General features: G+C 47.0%; 2 protein-coding genes across 2 annotated transcripts; both read right to left on the bottom strand.

Moving 5' to 3' along the window:
* Positions 1-655: 655 nt before the first annotated feature.
* Positions 656-5,213, bottom strand: LOC101781958 (queuosine salvage protein-like). Its single transcript, XM_004958123.4, is given in 8 exon segments — positions 656-1,068; positions 1,345-1,673; positions 2,726-2,834; positions 3,163-3,239; positions 3,562-3,660; positions 4,339-4,482; positions 4,995-5,007; positions 5,009-5,213. Coding segments are annotated over 8 exon segments (921 nt in total). The 5' UTR covers positions 5,066-5,213; the 3' UTR covers positions 656-975.
* An 11,627-nt stretch (positions 5,214-16,840) lies between these two features.
* Positions 16,841-18,320, bottom strand: LOC101781550 (zinc finger protein 1-like). Its single transcript, XM_004958122.2, has one exon. It carries the CDS (start codon positions 18,152-18,154, stop codon positions 17,360-17,362), a length of 795 nt encoding a protein of 264 aa, XP_004958179.1. The 5' UTR covers positions 18,155-18,320; the 3' UTR covers positions 16,841-17,359.
* Positions 18,321-23,371: the final 5,051 nt, after the last annotated feature.

Genomic DNA, 23,371 nt, shown 5'->3' with positions numbered 1-23,371 from the left:
GGCAGGCGGTGTTCGATGCCAAGCGCTCTTTTCAACGTCACGGGACCGTGTACGGGGTACCGTCATGGCCACGAAGTCAACACGCCGCACAGACGACAGGCCGCGCGCCGCCTGCTGGTTTCTGCGCTGCACCCGTCCTGCCGCCGCCCACCCAGCCCCGGCGGGCCGGCACGGGCGCGGCGACAGCCCTGACAGCACGAGGATCAAACGGGAAACGGCAGCCCGTAAACATGGACGGCGCGCGCAGGCATTGCCTTGTCAGAGCCGCGGAAAGCTAGGCGCCTAGGCCGCTGGCCGGCGGCCGCTCCAGGCGGCAGACAGGTCCCCGAAGGACGGCGCGGCCAGACGGGAGGGGCCGCGGCGCAGGTGCAGAGCCTTGAATGGAGAGAATGCAACATTTATTCGACGCGACATGGCTTTTCCAAGGTCGCTTCGCTTGTCCAGCGGGCCGTGGATAGCAGCGTGGCGCGCCGAATCTTGTTGGGGGTCTGGTCTCTCGACACCTAGGCAGGTGCCTTGAACCCTTTCGCAACAGCACGCCAGCACATTCAGGCGTTTCTACTGATCAGTGATGAACTTACTCGAATTTCAGCAAACTTCCCGTTGAAGCTTGCAGTTGCCGGCGTTTGAAAACCATTGCAGAAAGCAAATCAGCGCTGGTTACTTGTGTTCTTACGCATCCATCGAGATCAATCTGGAGAGCAGCAGCATCCACTCCATACGAGTACAATTCATCTGAAAACAACAGCTGTTCTAGTCTCAAAATGTTATATTACTAGCACCGTCCATCCTAATGCGACGACCCTACAATACCTTGCACCTTTTTGTGCATTCTCAAGGGGACAAAATTTTCGACAACTATAGCTGTTACAGTTCCACGACAACGCTCGGGCAGCTGAATGACTGAATACGCGCTCCCCACGGCACCAGCACCAGCAGCCCTGCAGCTGAATACCTGCCTGGTGCCTGCTTGCCTCAGTAGTAAATCGACAGGGTGCGGTGATGTGACAGCGCCATGTTCTGCACGCCGCACGACCAGAGCCAGAGATCAATGTCAATGCTCAGAAGCTGCCGAGAAAATACAAGAGCAAGAGCGGCGTCAGTTCCAAGCCAGAACACCGTATTGACTGCTTTATGCTTCAATCAAATATACAATTTGATCAATAAGAAGAAGAAAAATAGCAACTTTTTGATAAGCGGTACTCTTTTCATGACTAGTAATATTAGTGAATGTCAATTTGTTGATCAGATAACATATCATTTGACCCTACCAAGAGTGCCGGTCACAAAACACATGGCATGATGGCATGAAGTCTGAGGTGGAACTGGTTCAAATGTGCCTACCTGCTTTCCAAACTTTTTGCCGATCAGGTCCCTCATCTTTTCCACTGCATAGATGGAGCAAGCACGGATCTCCACTTCCTCCTCGCTTCCAGGCACGATCTCGTGGTTTGAATCAATCGAGCAAGATAAGTTCGAGCCATATTTCAGTATGCCAAGCTCCCTCAGGACAGCGGGGACAATGTAGTCAGCAAATATGGTGATGGAATTGATGTCATGGAACTCGCCGTAGTTTTGTCCCTTGAAAGCACCCCACAAATCAGCAACAAAGATCTGAGCTCTCTTGTACAGGAAAACCTGGTGTCCCTTGTAAAGTGAATGATCCCGGAAACCTGTCAAAATTGAAATTCAAAACACCGCAAGGTTACTGACCTTACAACATGAGGGGAAAAACCGTTTTTGAATGCTCGCAGACGTTTAACCTCCAAATTCTACATGCTCATGGAAGTTTAACAAAAGGTACCATCAATTTGTGTTATTCATGAGACTCAATACATGCTAAAATTCTCTGCAAGGGTGCAAGTTACAATTTAAATTGAACTATCAAAGAGATAGGATTAATTCTGAAGTTATTCCAAAGTTGGCCAAGCCAGTTTAGGGATGAAACTAGTGCCACCCTGATGATACATGGCAACTGGACGAATGCTGGACAGGACAGCTGTTCATGGTCTGACCTGACAGCGAACCTGTCTGTCTTTAGTGAGGAGCTATAGGTTCAAATATGGTAAATAATATCATGTACAGTACGATGTTTAGGTACGATAGAGTCAAAGAGTTCAATGCATCGAGATTTCTTTTCAAATAAAACCAAAAGGATTGATCCTGGTGCATTAGTCCTAGTAGGTGATTGATCTACAGTTCCATTCCAGCTAGAACTGATTGTGAGGAGGTTCTAGAAAGTCTGAACACCTAAGAAACAGCAATGATGGTACTTGTAACAAGGGAAAAAATCATATGGGTTAAGCATCAGATATTCGTGCACGACTATCTGATTTTTAATGGCCCAGCCCAAACCAAATTCACTTGGCTGGACCAGGCACCAGCCCTTCACTGTTCCCTTTCATGTCTACAGTAGCAGGTTGAATCTGGATCGATATACAGTGGTCCTTTGTGGCTAGGCCATTCCAGTTTCACTCACTGTAGGTGCCTAATGTGACAAATGTCCCGTGTGGTTTTCCAAATCAAACACTTGGTAATCCTGTCATGCTTCCCAAATCAGGAAAGTCATATGTGCAGCTGCAGCGTACAGGCCTCATGATCAGGTAGGGGCCAAAAGGAGACTATCAGCTGCTGAACTTATTTTGTGCAATATGAATGAATAAGTGCAGAACAGGGTCCTTTTTTTTTGCGACAACGACTGCACTGTGGTCAGCAGAAAATTTACCAGGAAAATGCCGGGTAATGAGTTCAATTAGAGTTGCAGCAGAGTTTCCAGCAGACTTCACTAGATTAGCAGCCTGACCTCCAAAGTTTCTTTCAAGTTCCAGTCCAACCTTGACAAATGAAATAGAAATGATAGTAATATTGGCAAAAAAAAGTTATTCTTGGCGGGGAAGAAACTGTTTAGAAATATACTCATGCTAAGATGAAAATGGCAGTAACAGCAAGTCAGCAGCAAGCCAAAAAGTCAGCAGCAAGGCAACCCAGTGAGGGTGATTTCAGAAATCAAGTGGATGACTAAATTTATCATGAAAGGACTGGGTTGGAGTGTGAAAGTTGATAAGTGATGATATTCCAAAAACATGAGCATTATTAACCAAGAGAGTTCTCTAATTGAAATATTCAATGTAGCAATTAAGCATTGGCATTACAGAATATTACCTCATGGAGGAGGCGTACTCTTTCCTCCTCAATTGGCAGTGGTCGTGGCCAGTTCAGAAGTTGGCGGAGCTGGGGCCCTACATTTTGCATGTACCCTTCCAAGTTAGCAGATATTCTTTTTTGAAAGGAATCTAGCAGATTTCACTTAAATGTTTTCCAAAGAAAGAAAAGGACTAGCTCCTTTTCTGGATAGAGAAAAAGATGTCCAAAAACAGGTCCTGAAACTGAGAGGATCGCACTACATGCAGTTGAGCATAATGTGTAAATGTCCATTTATATGCTACCACAACCTACACAATGTAATAGCACTTCAACATAATGACAATCCTGGAAATATGACCATGAACTATCATGACAATGACAGAACCTCATAAGATGCCAATCAGGGGAAGAAGATACCATTGTAGTTCTTTAGGCGGTCTGCATCGAGGGCAGTCTTATCTTTCTCCAAGGCTAACTTCAGTCCAGAAGCCAAATGGTCATAGCTCAAATCCTTATCTGTTCAATAAAAAATATCATAATAAATTCATCATGATTGTAGAAGAGACACATGCAACTGAAATAGGAACTGAAAATTCTACTGCAGCGCAATAGTGAGAAACAATAATTTCAGGCAAAACTACAAGCCGTTTCACATGTAATTGAATGGAATTGCATAAACAATGCAAAAGAGACTCCATGGATTTTAAGGCACAGGTGCGATCTGTGGAGAGTAACTAGACATACATCAAAAAGAAAGTAGTAACTAAAATTACATCAGAAAAAAAATGAAAGGGGCCAACTTCTCGGAAACCCCACAAACAACTCAGCAGGTCTGAGGCCAAAGAAAGTACTGAATAGCCACAGGAGTATTACTGGTGAAAACATCCATATTCTTGTTATGTACACAGTACAGTCAAAAGTTTGAAGACAATAACAGTTAATGTCAAACATGTTGGCAACCCGTGTGACTCATTGACTATGAGCTGAAAGTAATACTGAATCGCTTAATACTTTCTTCCGAACGTACACCTGTACCAAGGCTGTAGATTATACAAAAGTGAAAGGATTCCAAGATTGGCAATGGCTAATTTCTATTGGTGCTATTCTAGAAATCTTCAAGTGCCAGTTAAAGGAATAGTACATCAATCTGATTCGTGTTCATAAGACGCACTGATTTTTTGCCTGAACTTATACCTGGCCAGAAGCAGAAGTTAAGTGCATCCAAGACAAAGAGGTACTGGACTGTGAGCGGCCCGTTGTCGAAGTAATGAATTCCTTCGAAATCCCATTCAACTTTTGGAACATTCCCCTGAATTTTGTCCACCACCTTCTCAATTTCTGCGGGGAAAAGAACAGCCAGGTTAAGAGGAATACTGATACCGAAGATTTCACGAGGAGACCTATTGCAAAATACTGTTCCATACAAAACTTACAAAAAACACACAGATGTGTGCCAGATATTATTTTCCAGCTTGTTTTCAGGATAAATTACTAAACACCAATCAAACGTCAAGGAATCGGTAAGTAGAAAAATACGAATAAAAAATGGATCGTAAACAGTGGTGTTCGAAACCCACTGCCAACAAAAATAAATCGAACAGGGTTTATCCGCAACACAAGCAATCGCCATAAATAAATAAGAGTAGTCTTTTTTAGAATCAAAATAAACAAAAGTAGTCAATAAATAAAAATAAGACGAAACCAGCACTGAACCGACATTTGTGCGAACCCTAAAATCCCAATAATCCCGTAAAGCATCTCACTGCAGCAGCAAGTAATTAATTCCGCGTACCACAGGTTCAGAACAGGGCAGAAAAGCCACAACGCGTAAGAACAGAACAGGCCCTTACCTTGCAGGTCGACCCGTGACATGGGAGGAGCAGCTGGCGACCCACGCCGCCGACGCGCGCACGGCCTCCATGGGCGACGGCGATTTGGATAAGGTTTGCGCCCGGAGGGTCCAGTCCTAGCCTCCTAGGCAATGGCGGGTAGGGGGAGGGGAGGAAGGGACTGCGGGTGGGGCGAGGGGCGAGGAGACCGTGAAGGCGAGAGGTGGTGAGGCCCGTCGGCGCGTGTGGTTTTAGCGTTTTCCAGAGGGGGTTTTGGTGGTCGTGGTGGGGTTGGGTGGGGGCAGTTTCCAAGGGCCTCGGAGGCTTCCCCGCTGGTGGAGCACGAGTAATTGCGCGGGGGGCGCCCGGGCCGCAGCCCAAGTGCCCGACGACAGACAACGACGAGTGGCGGTGGTGGCCTGGTCCGTGGGGTTTGACCCAGGGGCAGCCCTCGTGAAATGACTGGAGTACCCCTCTACTTTTCATAAATCCATTCATCTCCCTCCCATAAACAAAAACAAGTGAGCAGCAATTGAAACAAGTTTTAAGACTTGACAGATACACGGGTTGATTTCGATTGGAAGGAAAAGCTGATCTTCTGTTTTGCCAACATTGTGTTACTGGAAAAAAATGCTTCTACTCTGAATTTTGGTACAACAGTCACCTAGTAGAAAAAAATGCTTCTATAGGTAGTGTTTTGTATACACACCACTAAAATTTAGCACCTATCATATCGGAAGTTTAGATACTAATTAGAAGTATTCAACATAGGTTAATTACAAAACTAATTACACAGATGGAGTCTAATTCGCAAGACGAATCTATTAAACCTAATTAGTTCATGATTTGACAATGTGGTGCTACAGTAACCATTTGTTAATGATGGATTAATTAGGCTTAATAGATTCATCTTGCAAATTAGCACAGGATTCTGCAATTAGTTTTATAATTAGTTCTCCTAATTAGTATTCGAATATCCGATGTGACACTTGCTAATTTTTAGCAACACCCTTCCTCTCCCTTTGTCTCGACGAAGAATCCCACTCGAGGCAGCTGTGAACGCGATTGTGCAAACGTTGGCAAATCAAATCTGCAGAAGCCATCGTCTGTTCAGTTTTTGCTTCCTCTCCGGTCAGTTTCTTTGTCTTGTCACTGACATGAGGGATTACACTTACTGCACCACGTGTGTTGTCAATGATGACACGCGCGTACCACGCGAGTTCCTATTTCCCCGCAGGGACTATAAATCGCAACTTGACGCCTGAAGGATTCCGCGTGGGCTGGTGGCGTGAATTCGACCCAATATCGCATTCCGACCTGTGGTTACGCGGGCTTTTATTACCTTTTCGGTCTACTCTTTTATTTTCTCACGGGCTGAAATGTGGGTGCTGGCCCAACTCCCACTAGGCTGTTACTGTCGGCCGTACGTGCGCGAGATGGAGACAGGAACTTCGGTTCTTTTTTGAGTTTTTCCGTTTTGTTTATTCCGTGTTTTTATTTTTTCCGTATGTGTTTTCTTTCCAGTACTGTTTATACCTTACGTTACTTTCTTTATTCCCCTTTTATTTTGATACAATCCTTTTAGTCTATTTTTCTTTTCTATTTATCTCCCAATTATTTTTCTCTTATTTACTTATTAACTTTTCTTCTAGTCCATAGGACCACACCTTTATTCTTTTGTGTTTTTTCACTGTTCTCCCCTTTTCCTTTCTATTCATTTTCTGAGTATTTCCTTCTTCCATTTTATTTCTAACCCACTTGTAGATATTTCTTCTCTGTATAGACTTGTTTAATTGTTGAATACTAACTTTAGATCATAGGTGAATTGGTCAAGGATATAGACTCGTTTAATTGTTAAATACTAACTTTTCTTTTTTCTTATTCTTTCTATATCAACTTGTTAGCCATGTATAAATATTTTTATTTGTCTATCATGATATGAACTGGTCAACCAAGTACATTCGTGTGTAACCATGCAGATTCGTGGATTACAATATTGTTATATGTCCATAATGTATTTGTTTCAAGTGTATAAATTTTTATTTGGTGCGTTTATATAATTTATTTTCCACATATAAATACTTGTTCTATGAGTTCCTAAATTTGTTCCAGGTATATAAATCTTTTGTTCTGTTAGTTCATATAATTTGTTCAATGTTTCCTTTAGTTCATATAATTTATTTCTACTGTATTTATTTTTGTTATATCAGTTCATTTAATTTGTTCTATGAGTATAATTTTGTACTTGAGTTCATATAATTTGTTACAGATATGTGTATCTGGAAAAAATATTCCAACTTGATGCTCATATTCTACTATTTTATCTTATATTATAAAATTTTCAATCTTTTGTTTGAGCATATTATTATTTGTACGTCTTTTTATTTGCATCATATCATTTTCCTGATATTCAATATTTTATTCATGGTTGTAATCATTTTTTTATCATGTTATTTTATTTGTTTGCATTAGACAATCATTTGTTCTAGTTATCCAAGTATTTGTTCACTATAATTCAAATTAATATTTTGTATTAAAAAATATTTTAAATGTTTTTTATCCAAACATAGTGAAGTGTGATCTTGTTCTGAAGATGTTGTCAAAAGAAACATAGTGGTGCACTCAGAATCCAATTTGGATGCCTGACTTTTTTAATTTCAAAACTGCATGCATGTGGGTACCCGTTTTTGTTCTGTGAGTTTGTATAATTTGTTCTATGCATATGATTATTTAGTTCCATGAGTTTGTAAAAAATTCTCCCCATGTACGTGACTCGCAGAAAATATGCAACCTTAATTTTTTATTCGGTAAATCTATATAATTTGTTCTATGTATGTAAATACTTGTTCTGTGAGTTACTACAATTTGTTCGTGCATATAGATCTTTTGTTTCATTAGTTCATATAATTTCTTTAATGTGTAATGCTATTTTGATCCGTTAGTTCATATAATTTGATTTTTATTCTGTGAGTTCATTTAATGTGTTCTAAACATATTCAAGTGTGATATTGTTTTGAATATGTTGTCAAAAGAAATTTAGTGGTGCAATCGGAATACAGTTTAGGTGCTTGGTTTTATGATTTTTGACTTTTTAAATTTCAAAATTGCATGTATGTCGGTATACGTTTTTTTTGAGTTCATATAATTTGTTCGATGCGTCTTATTATTTTGTTCTATGAGTTTGTAGAATTTGTTCCACGTGAACGTGCCATGCAACTTTTGATTAAAAAATGCGTATAAAAAATACATCGAAATATAGTTAAGTGGGATCTTGTTGGGAAGGTTTTATTGTAAGAAACTCAATGGTACAATCGGAATTTTTTTTGATGCTCGATGTAAGATTTATGAATTTTTAAAATTTTTGATTCGCATACATGTGAGTGATATCATCACTTTCTTTCTTTTGTGCATGGATACATACATTCTATCTTTTTTATTGGCCAGTAGTACTGAGAAGCCTGATTTTTTATTAGATAGTACGCCATATGTGTAAGGATCTGTCGTACACACATCTATATGCCCACTAAAAGATTTGGACAGTGCTAAATATGGGGCTGGACACCGAGGCGCATCTGACATGGAGACCATAGCGCAGGACGGCGTAGTCTACGTGGAAAGACAGTCACTAGTCGAAAATTAGTAAAGTACTCATTGTAATCAGAGTAGAACTTCTCTAGTCGTATCCTACTAATATTCTCGTAACCAATCGACCTGTAACCCTACCTCCGACAGTATAAGGTGAGGCAAGGACCCCCTCCAAAGCGATTCAATCCAACCAACACACATGACGTAGGGTATTACGCAATCTAACGATCCGAACCTATCTAATCATGTGTCGCGTTTACCTTTGAGTTCCTAATCTCGACGAGCCCCACTAACCAAAACACTACCTCGGGCACCCCCCTCAGTACGTTGTTGGATATAAACACCGACAGCTCGCGCCCAGGGTAGGGGCACTCACCGAGAATCCACTAGCGAACTCGATGGCACAAGTCATCATCAAGCCAATCATCGCGTTCGAAGCAGATGCAACATTTGTCTTCGGCTCCTGAGTTTGCTTCGCAGACGACGCTGGAAATTTTGACCACCACATTACGTCGACCTCGGAGAACAATCAGCAAACCATGAAGCTCCAATGCCAACTGGAGGATCTCGTCAAGAATTTCGGCGAATTTTCAATTTCTGACCAAGTCAGAGGCTGGGGGACGAGTCGAGTTCAACTCAACTTCTCTCGCCAGTCGGATTGACTTTCATGAACCGGTATATAAGCCATCGCGCGAATCGGACTACCACCCGTGAGTCGATTCCCGTTCGGACTCTACAACGCGGCCACTATTTATCAGGCTGCCCTATCCAAATCACAATCCGATACGGATACGATCGAGGACCTCGACTACTACTCGGATCCGGATGAGGAGACTCTTTTATCAGGTCCTGTTGGCGCTAAAGATCAGCCGATTGAATCTCTAGCATCGGACACACGACCCGGGAGAATCTGCTTAACTCCTGTTCGGGTGATCGTCCTGGTGCGGTTCGCACGGCGTGCCAGCCAATCTGACCTGTTGATTGGCAAGGAAAGAAACGTGTCAGATCCCAGAGGTTGCGATCGGCTAAGGTTCCGATCTCGAGAAAGCTTATCAGCGAATCGGCCGATTTGCTATAATAAAGAAATCGGCTATAATGCAGCCGATTACTAAGTAACGTTGGTAAAGAAACCTACTGAAATAAACTAGACAACGCTACAGTGGCAACGCTAGGAATAGATCTAATTGGCTATGGAAAAGCAGCAGATAAGCGGTAAAATGTAAGTAAGCCGAAATCTCTAATTCTAAGCTGGATAACTGGTGATAAAACTAGAACAGCAGGTAAAACCTAGAATTCTAGTGGATATCGATAACTGATGAATAAATCTAAACGAAACGACAGCGATGCGACCGAAGTTAAAGCTTAGATATTACGCGATAAACGGAACTTACAGAATCAGCCGGAGATCAAGTTGATGCAGCCCCACCAACCCGTACGAACTCGTGAAAAGAAAAGTACTGGCGAAGTCGCCTACTCGAAAGTAAGGTGCGAGGAAATAGTAGATTGTTGTATTGATTTATAGCCTGTTACAACCAACCTCTTAACCGACTAGGACTCTATCTCTATTTTTAAACGAAAACGAATATTTACAAGCATAACTCGTATCGGAGTTGGTCGCCGCACTCTTGTGGGCCAATCCCCCTTTATCTTTGTGATCCACTTTTAAGCCCATATCATCCCAATTGCTCCATCCTCTTAATCGGCCGATCTCTACCAACTCCATCTGCCAAAACACTGCAACGCCAATCGGCCGATTCCCAATCGTGACTTTTTCATCTCGCCGTATTGGCTAATCTTTCCCTTTCTTGACGCCGATTCCATACGTGTCAAAATCTAGCGTCAACAGCTCCCCATCCTAGTTATGTCAACATGACAGCAGTCATATAGGCCCTCCGTCCAGACCAAGTCAACTTGGAGGCGCTGGACCAAACCAAGCTGGAGCTGAAGGTAGTCGGGCAGGACCATCGGGAGGCCGTGGCCATCGTGGGGCTAACCTAGTGCCAGAACGCCCAGTAGAAGATCTCTGCAACAAGATCAATGCCAGCCGCGACACCCATACCATCATCGACGGATGACGCCGCAAGCGCGAGCAAAAAGTCGAACACCTAGGAGATGATACTGACGGGTTCCCCGCCTCCTCAAGACGTGTGAGGAGAATAACTCTACGCAAAAAGTTCAAACCCCCAGATATCACCAAGTACGATGGCAAGCAGGACCCAGTCCAATGGCTCTGGTGCTACTCGCTGTCAGTAAAAGCAGCTGGGGGAAACGACGACACCAAAGTCATCTACTTTCCCATTTGCATGGAGGCGGCGCTACTCACATGGCTCGAATTGTTGGATAAGAACTCCATCGACTCGTGGAAGGACATCAAGGTAGCGTTCACCAACAACTACACAACGGCAATGCAGCGTCCTAGTAACAGAATCGACTTGTCTCAAGTTAAACAACAAGAAGACGAAACCCTAAGGAGCTACTTACATTGCTTCTTCAACAAGAAGGCCACAATCATGGATGTGACAGAGCGCGACATTATTGACTACTTTTAGAATGGCCTCCACGATCGCCGGATGTTCCAGGATTTTGGCAAAAGACGCTCCGCTGATGTCAAATCTCTCAAGCTCATGGTACAGATGTGGGAAAATGAAGAAGACAGGGAGATCGGAAGTTTTGAGTCCAATTACAACAAGGGCCAGAACAACAACAATCAGAATAATAGCCAACGCAACGACAAGAACCGCAACCATCACCCCACCAACGATAACCGAACTGACTACTTAGGAGGTCACAACCGCAAGCGCAAGCCAGACAATACTATCGCGGCAATTTTGCAATTGTCCAAGAAAGGTGGCGGCAAGAATCAAGACAGGCCCTCGTTCAACGAGCTCCTGAAGAAACAGTGCCCATGGCACCCATACCACAAGCACTCTGTGATATATTGTTTCAATCTACGAAGAGTCGGAAGGACCTGCCAGAGCCATTTGGCACCAAAGATAAGGCTAAGGTCAAGGAAGATGAAGATGATGGTGACAATTGCGAGTTACAGAACCCATCCAACACCGTCAACGTCATCTTCGACGGAACCTAGGGTACTGCTATTAAGCTATCTCAGGAGCTCAATCTTAGAGAGATAATGTCCATTGAACCAGCGATGCCAACATTTTTCAAATGGTCTGAGGTACCAATTACCTTGTCTAGGAAGGACCAATGGACTAGTTTCTCGGACCCATGATGGTATCCCCTTGTCCTGGACCCGGTTGTCGCTGGCTCTATACTTACTAAAGTACTCATCGATGACGGTAGCGGTCTCAACATCCTGTTCACCAAGACACTGAAGAAAATGGGTCTCGACAACACCGATATGCTCACCCTAACGAACTCTCCATTTTATGGGATCCTCCCAGGCAACGCAGTTGTACCCCTAGGGTAGGTGGTTTTGCCAGTTACCTTTAGGACCGAAGAACACTACTGGATAGAATACATCCGGTTCGAGGTAGCGGATTTCAAAACATCGTACAACGCCATCCTCGAAAAACTAGTATCGACCAAATTCATGGCCATCCTGCACTATGTGTACTTGAAAGGATCTAGAATGTCAACTAGACAGAGGGTGAATAGTTGGATCTGAAAAATTTAACATTTAAAACAAGCTTATCAGCAACTTCCGAAAATTTCTAGAGAAATCTTCGGATTTTTCTGGACTTTGACGAGAAACAACTACAACCTCAAGATTGACTTGCTGAAAAGTAGATCGACGAATATAGGTTGTTCCACAAGTTATTCTAAGCCTCTGAGACAAGATAGCACAGCTTCAAACTTGCTAGAAAAGTAGATCAAGCACAAACCCTAGATATGTATTCTAATTGCTGAAAAGTAGATCGACGAATATAGGTTGTTCCACAAGTTATTCTAAGCCTGTGAGACAAGATAGCACAGTGTCAAACTTGCTAGAAAAGTAGATCAAGCACAAACCCTAGATATGTGTTCTAAGCAAAAATATGAATGAATGTAAAAACAACAAGAAAGAGAGACACGAGAATTTGTTACCGGAGTTCAGCTTCACACCACGAAGCCTATGTGTCTGTTGAGGACCCACGAAGGATGGGCTTATCACACCAAGCCACTTCCCTTCCTCTAGCGACAACAAAGGTCGAGTTAGAGTCACTTACTCAATCGTAGGGGTAATACAAACTTCCTGGGGCAGACAAAACGCTTGGATGCTCAATCGAGCAACGCCTAACCGGTTAGGAGCTTGAAGCTCCAAGAGTAACAAACGTGGACCACCAGCTTGATGAAGAACCAAGATGCTCAAGAGATGGAGTTGCAGCTCACTAGCACAATCTCTTGCCCAGTTACAAATCTCTCAAAGAAAGTCAAAGGGGAGCAAAGGAGGAGCTAGAAGGTGTTTCTGCAGTTCAGAATAGTGGAGAGGCAAGAGAGAGCGAACAGGAGAGCAAAACTAGCCGTTAGAGATTAAGTTCCGAAGATTTTCGAAATTTTCTTCGAAAATTTTTGGAACCTCCGAAAATGTCCCGAAAAACTTCTGAAAAAATCCGGACCTCCGGAACCTTTCCGGAAATAGTTAACCTCTGGAATATTCTGGGAAAACTTTCGGAAAATTCTGGAACTCTCTGGTTAGCACCGCTAAAATTTCCATGGGACGTGCAAGTGCAATTGGTGTCTCTCATAAGTTTTGTTAGGTCATCTTGAGCACCTTTTTCAACATCAAGACCTGATATCACGCATCCCTCTTAATAGCGCGGTATTCCTATACTCAAATTCAAACCGAAAATGAATTTAAACTAGATAGTATGCCGTTCATCCTTTTATTTGCTTTTGAGGGGTCCATCACAAGTGCTCCATGACCAATAATCCTTTTAAATCTGCTTATGCACTTAAAACTTTGTTAGACACTTAAACTTGTGTCATTAAATCACCAAAATCCACTTGGAGGGCCAAGATACTCTTCAGTACTTAGTACTCAAGATGCTGGACCCAAGGGAGTACTCTCCCTATACGGAGATGTGAAGAGGTCGTATGATTGCGACACAAAAGCCGTGGAGCTAACAACAACTACCCAAGCACCAAACTCGATGATGCAAGTCTTCACCGCATCCAAGAAGCTGTCCCCGTCAGAGCTCGAGATTCCATAAAAGAAGCCGGGGGGCAACCAAGGTCAAGCCGGCAAGTGAAGTAAATACCGATACTGTGTGCCACATGTCCATCGACAAAAAGGTTTTTTCTCCAAATTTTAAGGGGAAAGTGATGCGAACTACAGATTGACCCTCATCCTGATTCTTCGATTCAACCTAAAGCTCGTAGGCTACTCCATATGGAGTGTGACTTTCGTCGCACTTCCAGATAAAATTCAACATTGAAGACATGAGACTGAGTTAAATGAGGCTTGAGCACATTCTAGCCGCATAGCAATTTTTGGGTGCCTTTGAAGATTCAACCATATGAAGTACTCGAAGAGCATCAAACACTAGTCGGTGAAGTCTACAAGAGTACCCGGAACTGCTGCATTTGTTTAAAATGTACTCGGGGGCTTGTCGTACATACATCTATGAGCCCATCAGAAGGTTTGGACAGTCCTAGATATGAGGTTGGACACCGAGACGCATCTGACATGGAGACTGTGGCGCAGGACGGTGTAGTCTACATGGAAAGACAGGACGGTGTAGTCTACATGTAAAGACAGGAACTAGTTGAGGATTAGGAAAATATTCATTGTAATAAGAGTAGAACTCAATAGACTAGTACCTGTAATCCTGCCCCCGATAATATATAGCGAGGTAGGGATCCCCTCCAAAGCGATTCAATCCAAGTAACATACAGGACTTAGGGTATTACGCAATCTAGCGGTCTGAACATGTCTAAATCGTGTGTCTGTGTTTACCTTCGAGTAATGAGCCCCACTAACCAAAACACTACCTCGAGCACCCCTCGGTAGGTTGCGGGGTTTAAACATCGACATATCCAAATAATTACGATGCAAAATAACGGAGCGCGCAGTCGACGGACGCAGGTGCGCTAATTATTGTATCCGGTCCACTGGAAAACGCACCGACCCGCTAATTATTGCGCGGACGGATGTGGGGCCGCCAGTTAGAAGGTGACAGACTATATAAACGTATATTTGTCGCCAGAGGCGATATGTAACCGCGCCCCTTTTTCCCTGAACCAGCATCTTCCCCCTCATCCAAAATTGACTAAGTAACCAAAATTGACTAAGAGGTTACTTGGTCGACTTTTGTAAATTCAAAAGGTAAGAGTAGATATTTACACGCATTGTGTCAGAGAAGTCTTTTGCGCAAGTGCCGTAATGCAAATTATAGTACATATGTATGCCGACTAATGTTTTGTCTGGCTTGAAGAACGAATGACTTCTACACGAGTGGATGGAACGAAACGAAACTTCCAGGCGCTGCCTTCTAATAAAGCAGGCTGCATGGCTGCAAAGAGGTACTCTGACGCAACACAAGAATTAATCGCCCCTCCTCATTTTCCATAGTCATTTTTTTTGGAAAAAAACCAGAAATCACACGCACAAAGAAAATGCCTTTAAGGCAGTGATAGTTTACCTTTTCAACTCGCCTAGACGATTGAAACGGCATCTGACTTCTAAGGAAAAGAAAATGAGAGCTGGAGATTGGAGAAGTCACTGCCCGCCCGGGATGATTCATCAGCATCATTCATCAATCAAGCAGCAGCCGCCCAAGAGCTTAGCCTATCCGCATTGCGGATCGCCAAAAGTCCCTGAACGGCAAATACAGAGGTTGGAGTCCCGCACCGCAAGACTGCAAAATAACCCCTATCCTACCGATTGCTACAGGAGGCCGGCAAAGCTAGAGGCGGACGAGGCGAACGCTATCGAGAGCGGGCGCAGACTCGCGCCATCCTAGAGAAAGGAGGATGCACAGGAGGAGGACGCCACGCCTGGAGGAGGAGGACGCCGCGTCGGGCCCCGCGTCGAGAGGAGGACGGCAGGACGCTGCGTCGGGCCTCCGCGCCAGGAGGAGGCTGTCGGGAGGAGGAGGACACCGCACCGGGCCCCCGCACTGGGATGAGGCCGCCGGGCTGCCGCACCGGGGAGGAGGAGGCTGCGGCCGCCATTGGGGAGGAGGAGGCCCGCTGGGCTTCCACACCGGAAGAGGGTGCTGCGGCCACCGGTAAGGAGAAGGTAGCTGGCGCGAAGGAGGTAGCCGCGGGAGGGAGCCATGGGAAGGGAGGAGAGAGGGGCAACGGGGACTGGCGGTTGGTTTGGGGAGTGGTTTAGAGGCGGGGTGGTGGTGGAGAGCGAGGAGGCCATGCCTCTATAGCGGCTCTGCCAGGTGGGCCCGGCACCTTTAGAGGTGCCGTTCCCGGCGGCGCGGTGCGGTTAACCTTAGCGGGTAGCGGCGCATCAAGCAGCGGCATTCGTGGTGCATCCACCCTGACGACGCTTGCATCCGGTACCTGAAAATCTGAACTCTGAAGACCACGCGTCTGATATACTACTGCCGTGCTGGCCCGTCTTCTAGAGCCCAGGCATATGTGCACCAAGTGGGCCATCATGGCCCAGCATGGCTCGGCTCCTCCGGTCCACCGCGCGCGAGTCCGCGACAAACACGCGCCACCATCACGAACCTGTCTGAATACCGAAAGCAAGAGGACCTGACCGAACAGCTGAACTCCACTGCTTCGAAGAACGCTTTACTCGATCAGTCCCTGTTCAATTTCCAAAATTATCACCAGACACCGTGTGCCCAGTGCACTGAGGATACCAAAAATAGCAGCTAGATCGGCTTACCCGACAATTAACGAAGACGACTCACACCACTAAATAAAGCAGCTTTGGTCAGAAACATGCGTGCATGGAATTCAGTCGAAATTCCTCCATGCCACGACGGACAGGGGCGCTTGCTAGAAGCTTCCAGGTGCGAACCACAAAAGCCACTTGATCCAGCTAGTGTTATCGGAAAGTGGAACCATCACGACCCGATCGAACCGAAGGTTAAGGGGGGGAGCTTTGATGTCGGCTGTGTGGCGAGACCGAGCAACAAGCGTGGCACCGCACGTCTGATGGCGAGTGGAGCCAGAGCCAAAGCCTCTCCTCCTAAGCTACCCGCAGGTCAAAGCTGCATGCGCCCGTGTCGCTGTCCACATGAGCAGCCAGCACGATTTTTTTAGCGCGCGCAGCATGTACTGGTAGTAGCTTGCAGCCTGCCTCATCGGTGTGCTGTGGACGGCACTGGCCGCTAATGGAATAGTGGCAGCAAGATGACACGCAATCACGCATGGATCAAAAATCATCAAATTAATTTATTGGCATATAACATGATCCTAGTAGCTATGATCTATAGATGTGATGAGTGTAGACGCTACCATCAATGTCTGATCACTTTCACACCCCTAGCTAATACCACGGAATTTAAAAAGGCAATGAAAAGTTTTCCTTGTGTATGCATAGAATTTGACCACGAGGTCTTTACAAGTAAGTGCTGTAGCTCCCGGCCGTCGGATTGTTAATCAGGCGGCTAGAGTCGCAAAATATGGACAGGATGAATGGGTAAAAGGGACCGGATGGAGCCACGAAAATCAGCTCCCTCTGAGAGGAGTCGACCACCGGACGACGGATCCGTGCTTATCACATTCACAACGATTGATCAAGCGCAGTCCGCGTCACGCAACCGGAATTAATCAAGCAATCAACCAACCAAATAACCAGCGAAACCTATCAAATGACTCCTAATGAAACCAGCAAAAACCTAGGCCGGCAAATCCCCGCCGCCGCCGCCGCCTCCAAAGAAGTTGATCGATCAGACGACTAGTAGCATCGTCGTCATCCGTGCCCGCTTGGCCTCCGGAAGCGCGCTCTCGGCCTCATCCACCGTGGCCGCCGTGGCGGCTGCGGCTGCGGCAGGCAGGTTGAGGTCGAAGTCCCTGAGCACGGAAGTCGCCTGCTGGGCTGCGGTGGCCTTGGTCTTGGCGGCGTCCTTGTCGGCCTTGACCCCGTCCGCCCCCGCCGCGCCGCCCTCGTAGTGCAGCCGCTTGTGCCCACCCAGCGCTTGCCCCGACGGGAACGTGCGGAGGCAGAGCGAGCACTGGTGCACCTTCTCCTCCGCGTGCGCGCCACCGCCGTCGCCGGGCGCCGGCTCGTCGCCCGCCGGGGCCGCCGCCGCCGCCGCCGCCGCCTGCGGCGTCGGGGCTGCTGGTGGCGTCGGCGGCGGCTTCCGGTGGCTCGTCTTGTGCCCACCGAGCGCCTGGTACGACGGGTACACCTTGCCGCACACGGAGCACTCGTACCCCTGGCTCGCCCTCGCCGCCGTCGTAGCAGCCGCGCCGGCGCTCTTGGAGTTGGAGGCGACGACGACCCCGCCGCCGCCGTCCTCGGCGTCGCCGCGGACGCCGCGCGAGAGCATGAGGAGGCAGAGCGCGAGGTACTCCTCCTCGGACTGCTCGGCTCCTCCTCCCCCTCCTCCGCCGCTGCCGCTGGGGCTCCCGGCGCGGCGCTTGGACCGCCTCCCCCCGCGCGCCCACGAGTCCATCCGCGGCGGCGACGGCGGCGGCACCGGCGGCTTGCTGGACACGTCGACGGCCGCGTCGAGCGCCATGGCAAGGGACACCGATCAACCGACCGATACAGTCAATCGATCCCCGGCCGATCCCTCTCGCACGCAGAGTTGACCCGGAGCGCGGAGAGCTCGCGAGCGAGAGAGAGGTGGACAAGTAGGAGAGTGGTGGGTGTGTGTGACTGAGCGTGGCGTGATGGAGGCGTGGGCCGGGTGCCCGAATATATAGCTGCGGCCCGGGCTAGGTGTGGGTGGGAGTGAGCAGTAGTGCGGCGTGTGCGGAGACGGGAGAGGCGCGCAGCAGCCGTGCTCGAGACCTCGAGTAGGCGGCGGAGGAGACGGTAAGCGGCAAGTGGCGCGGGGCGGGGGGAGGGGACCCCACGCCCACGCGCGCACGTCTGCGCGGGCTCGCTCGTCTCGTCCGTGACGGAGAGTGACTTGGTGGTCAAGGCATCGGTGCCCCGGGATACGTGATCCGACGGCTCACGGCGTCGCCGGGTTCCGGGTTCCGCGACTCTCCGCCGTCCGTCCGTCCTTTTTGGCTTCTTGGAGAGGAGAGGGTGAAGAAGGACGCGACGGCATACAGCAGCAAAGCATTGGATGCTCTTGCGTTGTCCGCGCGACACGTGCGTGACTGCTTTGCACGAAGATACGCCTGGGTGTAATGCACCGGGCGGAATTTGGAAGGCTATCTCTGTTCTTGGAAAAAACATTTGTGGATTGATCGATGCTGCCGTTTTGTCATAAAGAGACTGGCCGCTTATACGTCGAAGAGGAGAGGCGCGATGGATATCGGACTCGTACTGCAAAGAGAAGGATGTCTTGCAAATTTATTAGTGGTTTGTTCGATCCTGAGCGCGGCGCCCGAGCAGCAAGCGGCCGGCCGCGGCACCGCCCCTGCCCCCCCGCCTGACACGGCGCAAGGCGGTTTTTCGCTACCGCTGTAACAAGGTTGATACCATGCATTTGGAATATATATATATGCAGGAGTTGTAAAATTTGGGAGCATTTACTAGAGTTATCTCTACCGCATAAAGGACGCTAGAAATGGTAAAGAATTGGCTTTAGAGCGGTTATTATTTAGTAAGATACCTTGTAGCTACCACAAAGTTTAAAGGAGGTGATAAGGCGAGAGAGCCCTGGACACATCAAGCGCACGTGGAGCTCCATGAGGCTCCGGCCTTCTGGGTCCATCCAAATACACCTGCACGTACGTAACATGTGTTGGGACCGAGACAGTGAGGCTTAAGCTCTCTCGTGCAAACACTAATTAAGCACAGCTAATAACTCGATCACAGCCAACGTTTGCCGACTTGCCGTCGGGCTGTGTATACGTAGCTCACTGTCACTGGACTGCACTGCGCGCCCAATCAATACACTCGTGATTATGCATGGCGATCTCTAGCTAGCTACTCATCGCGTGTGTGTACGTGTTGTCCCCATGAGCTCACACACTATGCCTTGTCACGGCACCCAAGCGGCGCGAGGTGGCAAGGGTTCGGGCGCCGGGACGGCGAGGCAGGTGGCCCGACGCCCACCCGCCACGCGGCCAGCGGGGACGGCATCGGCCACGGATAGAGCTAGCCGAGCCGGGCCGGTGACGAGATCAACTGCCGGGACAGCGACCCAAGCCAAAAGAATACTACGCAGCTGCGAGAGTGGGAGTGATGGGCTTTGCCGCTTGGGCGAGGGGCGGGGAGGCACGTTATTGGACGGGGACGCTCCAGGTGTGCCGCGCGGCGGAGACACTTCACCTGCCACGAGAGCCTTCGCAGCGGCCGCCGCTGACCGAGCTCCACGTACGGGTGGGGTCACAGGCGGCAGCGCTCGGTCTTGAGCGGTTTCGTACGAGCGCGTCAGGACATTTGTGCTAGTGACGTATGCACCAACTCACGCGTCGTGTAGGAATTCATTCCTCCTTCGCATATGATTCTGAATTCTTCAACTGTGTGGGGGTAGTTAGTAACTTGTTGCGTGGAAGTAGTAGTATTTGCTACGAGAAAGACGATGGGAATTCTTCATGCTGTAGCACCTATGTGTATATACAGCCGAGATAAACATACAACCATGTTATGATGATACGGAACTCTTAAATTCAGTTCAATTAGAAGAAATAGGATATGATGATCCAGATCTACTAAAATAAATTTTTCGGACATTATTTTGTCATTAAAAAAGTTTATGGTCGGTAAATAGACCTAGACAAATTATGAAATTATTTATGTAAAAGAAAAGGCAAGTAGAATTCATCATTGAGTGATATTTTTTTCTCAAGGAACCCGGCAATTTGCTGATCTGAATTCGTAAGTGATATGATACAGTTGTCAGAATCTCAATTCCAACTTACGACCTAAAGGTGCAGAATGTCACATCCCGTTACTCTTAGATTAATTGTAAAAATGACTCATGATGAGGATAATCATATAGAGTATTTTTACTATTTGATCGACGAACGATTCCGAAACCTCTAATCCGAATCAGGATCTGCGATTTTTAACAACCTTTGATGACCGAGGTAATTTTCAACCCACCGGAACTGAAAACCGAAATAATCCGCTGTCAGTGAGTTGGTCAATGGAACAAAAAGACCATTTCGTTGGTACCATTACCACTTAATACCTTGTCCATATATATATATATATACCTAGCCGTACGGATATGATCCCGGATCTATCGCAATAATTATCAAGGACTCAAAGTGTAGGCCACAACCACTAACCCATCCGCAGCTTTAATTAGACCAGATTGTGTGATACCCAAATCCAATTCTTTAACGCTTCTCTCTCCGAGCGCGCTGCCCATGTGCACCGCGACACATCACACACCCTGCTAAGCACATATCCTTAAGTCTCAACCGAGCCGTCGTACGAACGCGCCAATTAATCATCATCTTGCCCTTAGGATCATCACCAACTAACCTGAATTTCGATCCGTTTCAGAGGGGATATATGATCGCAGGAGAAACGTGGAGCAACGTGTGAACAACGGGCGGGGGTTGGTACAGCGTGGCCGCGCACGCAGCGGCGTCCTCGCTCGTCGACGCTTTTTTTTTTTTTTTTTGTACAGGACGCGCGCGGCCGGCGACGGCGACGTGACGATGACGAGTGCCGGCGAGAGAGCCCAATCATGAGCTCGCTAGCTTAGTTGTGCTCCAGTACAGTACATGCCCCTGGTCACTTGGCATACACATTATTGCAAGTGTCCGGCCGCCGCGTACTCCGATCCCCAGCCTCCTACCACACAAGCAGATCCCGGCGCGGGCATATACTAGTGCCTGCCGTCGCTAGCTGCACGGCTGCAGCTAGCTGTGCCACTCACTCTCGACGTGGGGGAGTGGAACCGGCACACCCAGGAGGCCAGGAGCAGGATCACGCCGTGTTCACCCATATGCCCTGGCATTTTTTAGCTGGGGTTGCCTCTTGCCTCTTGGCTAGTGTGTAGCGTGTTGTGGGCTCGCTGCCTGGTGATTCCTCGCACATGGTGGATCGGCTCGGTTGGATACGGCGCGCGAGTGCGGTCGAATGCGTTTGGCCGGGGAGCAGATCCGCTCCCTGCTTCCCCGATCGCTCCCCCGGGGAATAATCCCCACGAGCACCCGTGATCCTGTCTACTTGCGCTGGTGGAACCGTGGTGGCTTTGGCATGGCACACCAGTAATAATAAGCTGTGGTCGGTCACATTGCTCGATCGATCCGGTGGATCTCGAGCTGATTCGTTGTGCTGTGCTGATGGTTTGTGTCGTACGTATCGGCTATATATCATGCGTGCCTGCCTGTTAGTAATATCCACACGGGTGCTTAATGCTTTAGGAAGGACGAAACAACGGGAGTCAACGTGCCAAGCGAACTCTCTGTTAGCCCTTGTTTACTTCCACCCCAACTCCCAACTTTGACACTATGCAAAAAGAAGATTCCCCATCACATCAAACTTGCGGTACATATATGGAGTACTAAATGTAGACGAAATCAAAAACTAATTGTACAGTTTTGTTGTACTTTGCAAGACGAATCTTTTGAGCCTAATTAGTCAATATTTAGACAATAATTTATAAATACAAACGAAACGCTATATGGCAAAATGTCAATTTTGCCACTCCCAAATTGGGAACTAAACAAGGCCTTATATACTACTAGTACTAGTACCAGGTTTGTGCAATAATTGTGCCTCTGCTGCCAGCGCTTGGGCCTGATGTGGCCCTTTGGGCCCAATCTGCTCACCGCGGCCTGTTCGTCTATGTACGGGCTACGGGATTTTGGGCCCTCCAACCAATTGGAGGAAGTAAGTGTCGTCATAGGCCATGCCCATATTCCAAGCCCCATTAAAAGTGATACATTAACCGCCATGGTGTGTGTGTTACCTAGCTAGACGCTAACACATATAGAGAAAATCTACCCACATGTTTAGCACCCATCCATCCATATCTCGAAACTTGTGTCGTACGGCGTATTGGACCATGAAGAAGAAAATAGCAATTCCAAGAATCTGCTGCCAAGTTGAAGTGCCTGGCAATCCAGGAATCCTGGAGTGTCAACTCAGATGATTGATGCTATATACAATGCTGAGATAGGACTTCAGATCTTTCATGTGCAGCGGCACATTCCGAAAATATTTTTTGGATGTATTTGTACCACACGTAGATACAGCACACAAATAATTCTACTAGTAAAAACATCTGACACCCCATCCCATAGCATCATCAAGTTGCACAGCTAGAAGACAAGCAGTAGTGGCACTTGCAATTCTAGTTCCCATGGAATTTTTATATATATTAAATGCAAGCACTTCTCCATGAGATGTTGTCGAGCCGTTTACTATAGAATTCCAAATCAAATAAAATCTGTAGCATTCTCGTGGTGTGAACAGTGGCCACACCATTGGCGCGGCGCTCTCACTTGTTTACAGGAGAAATTCCTTCTGTTTTGCAAAAATAAAAAAAAGTTTTAATATTCTTTGCCAGTTGGAGCATACGTATTGTACCTGATGAAAAGCGAGATTTCGTTAGGTGGAAAGCGTCGATCTGTCCCCCTTCAGTTCAACGTATGCCTGTCTAGGGCCTTGTTTAGTTGGGGAATTTGGGAGGTGCCAAATTACTGTTACAGCACTGTAGCACACTGTAGCGTTTCGTTTGTATTTGTGAATTATTGTCCAAATATTGACTAATTAGGCTCAAAAGATTCGTCTCGCAAAGTACAACAAAACTGTGCAATTAGTTTTTAATTTCATCTACATTTAGTACTCCATGCATGTACCGCAAGTTTGA

This window comes from Setaria italica, chromosome II (assembly GCF_000263155.2).
Source record: "Setaria italica strain Yugu1 chromosome II, Setaria_italica_v2.0, whole genome shotgun sequence".
NCBI lineage: Eukaryota > Viridiplantae > Streptophyta > Magnoliopsida > Poales > Poaceae > Setaria > Setaria italica.
The sequence above is the reverse complement of the archived record's forward strand: the minus strand, read 5'-3'. Positions and strand labels throughout refer to the sequence as shown.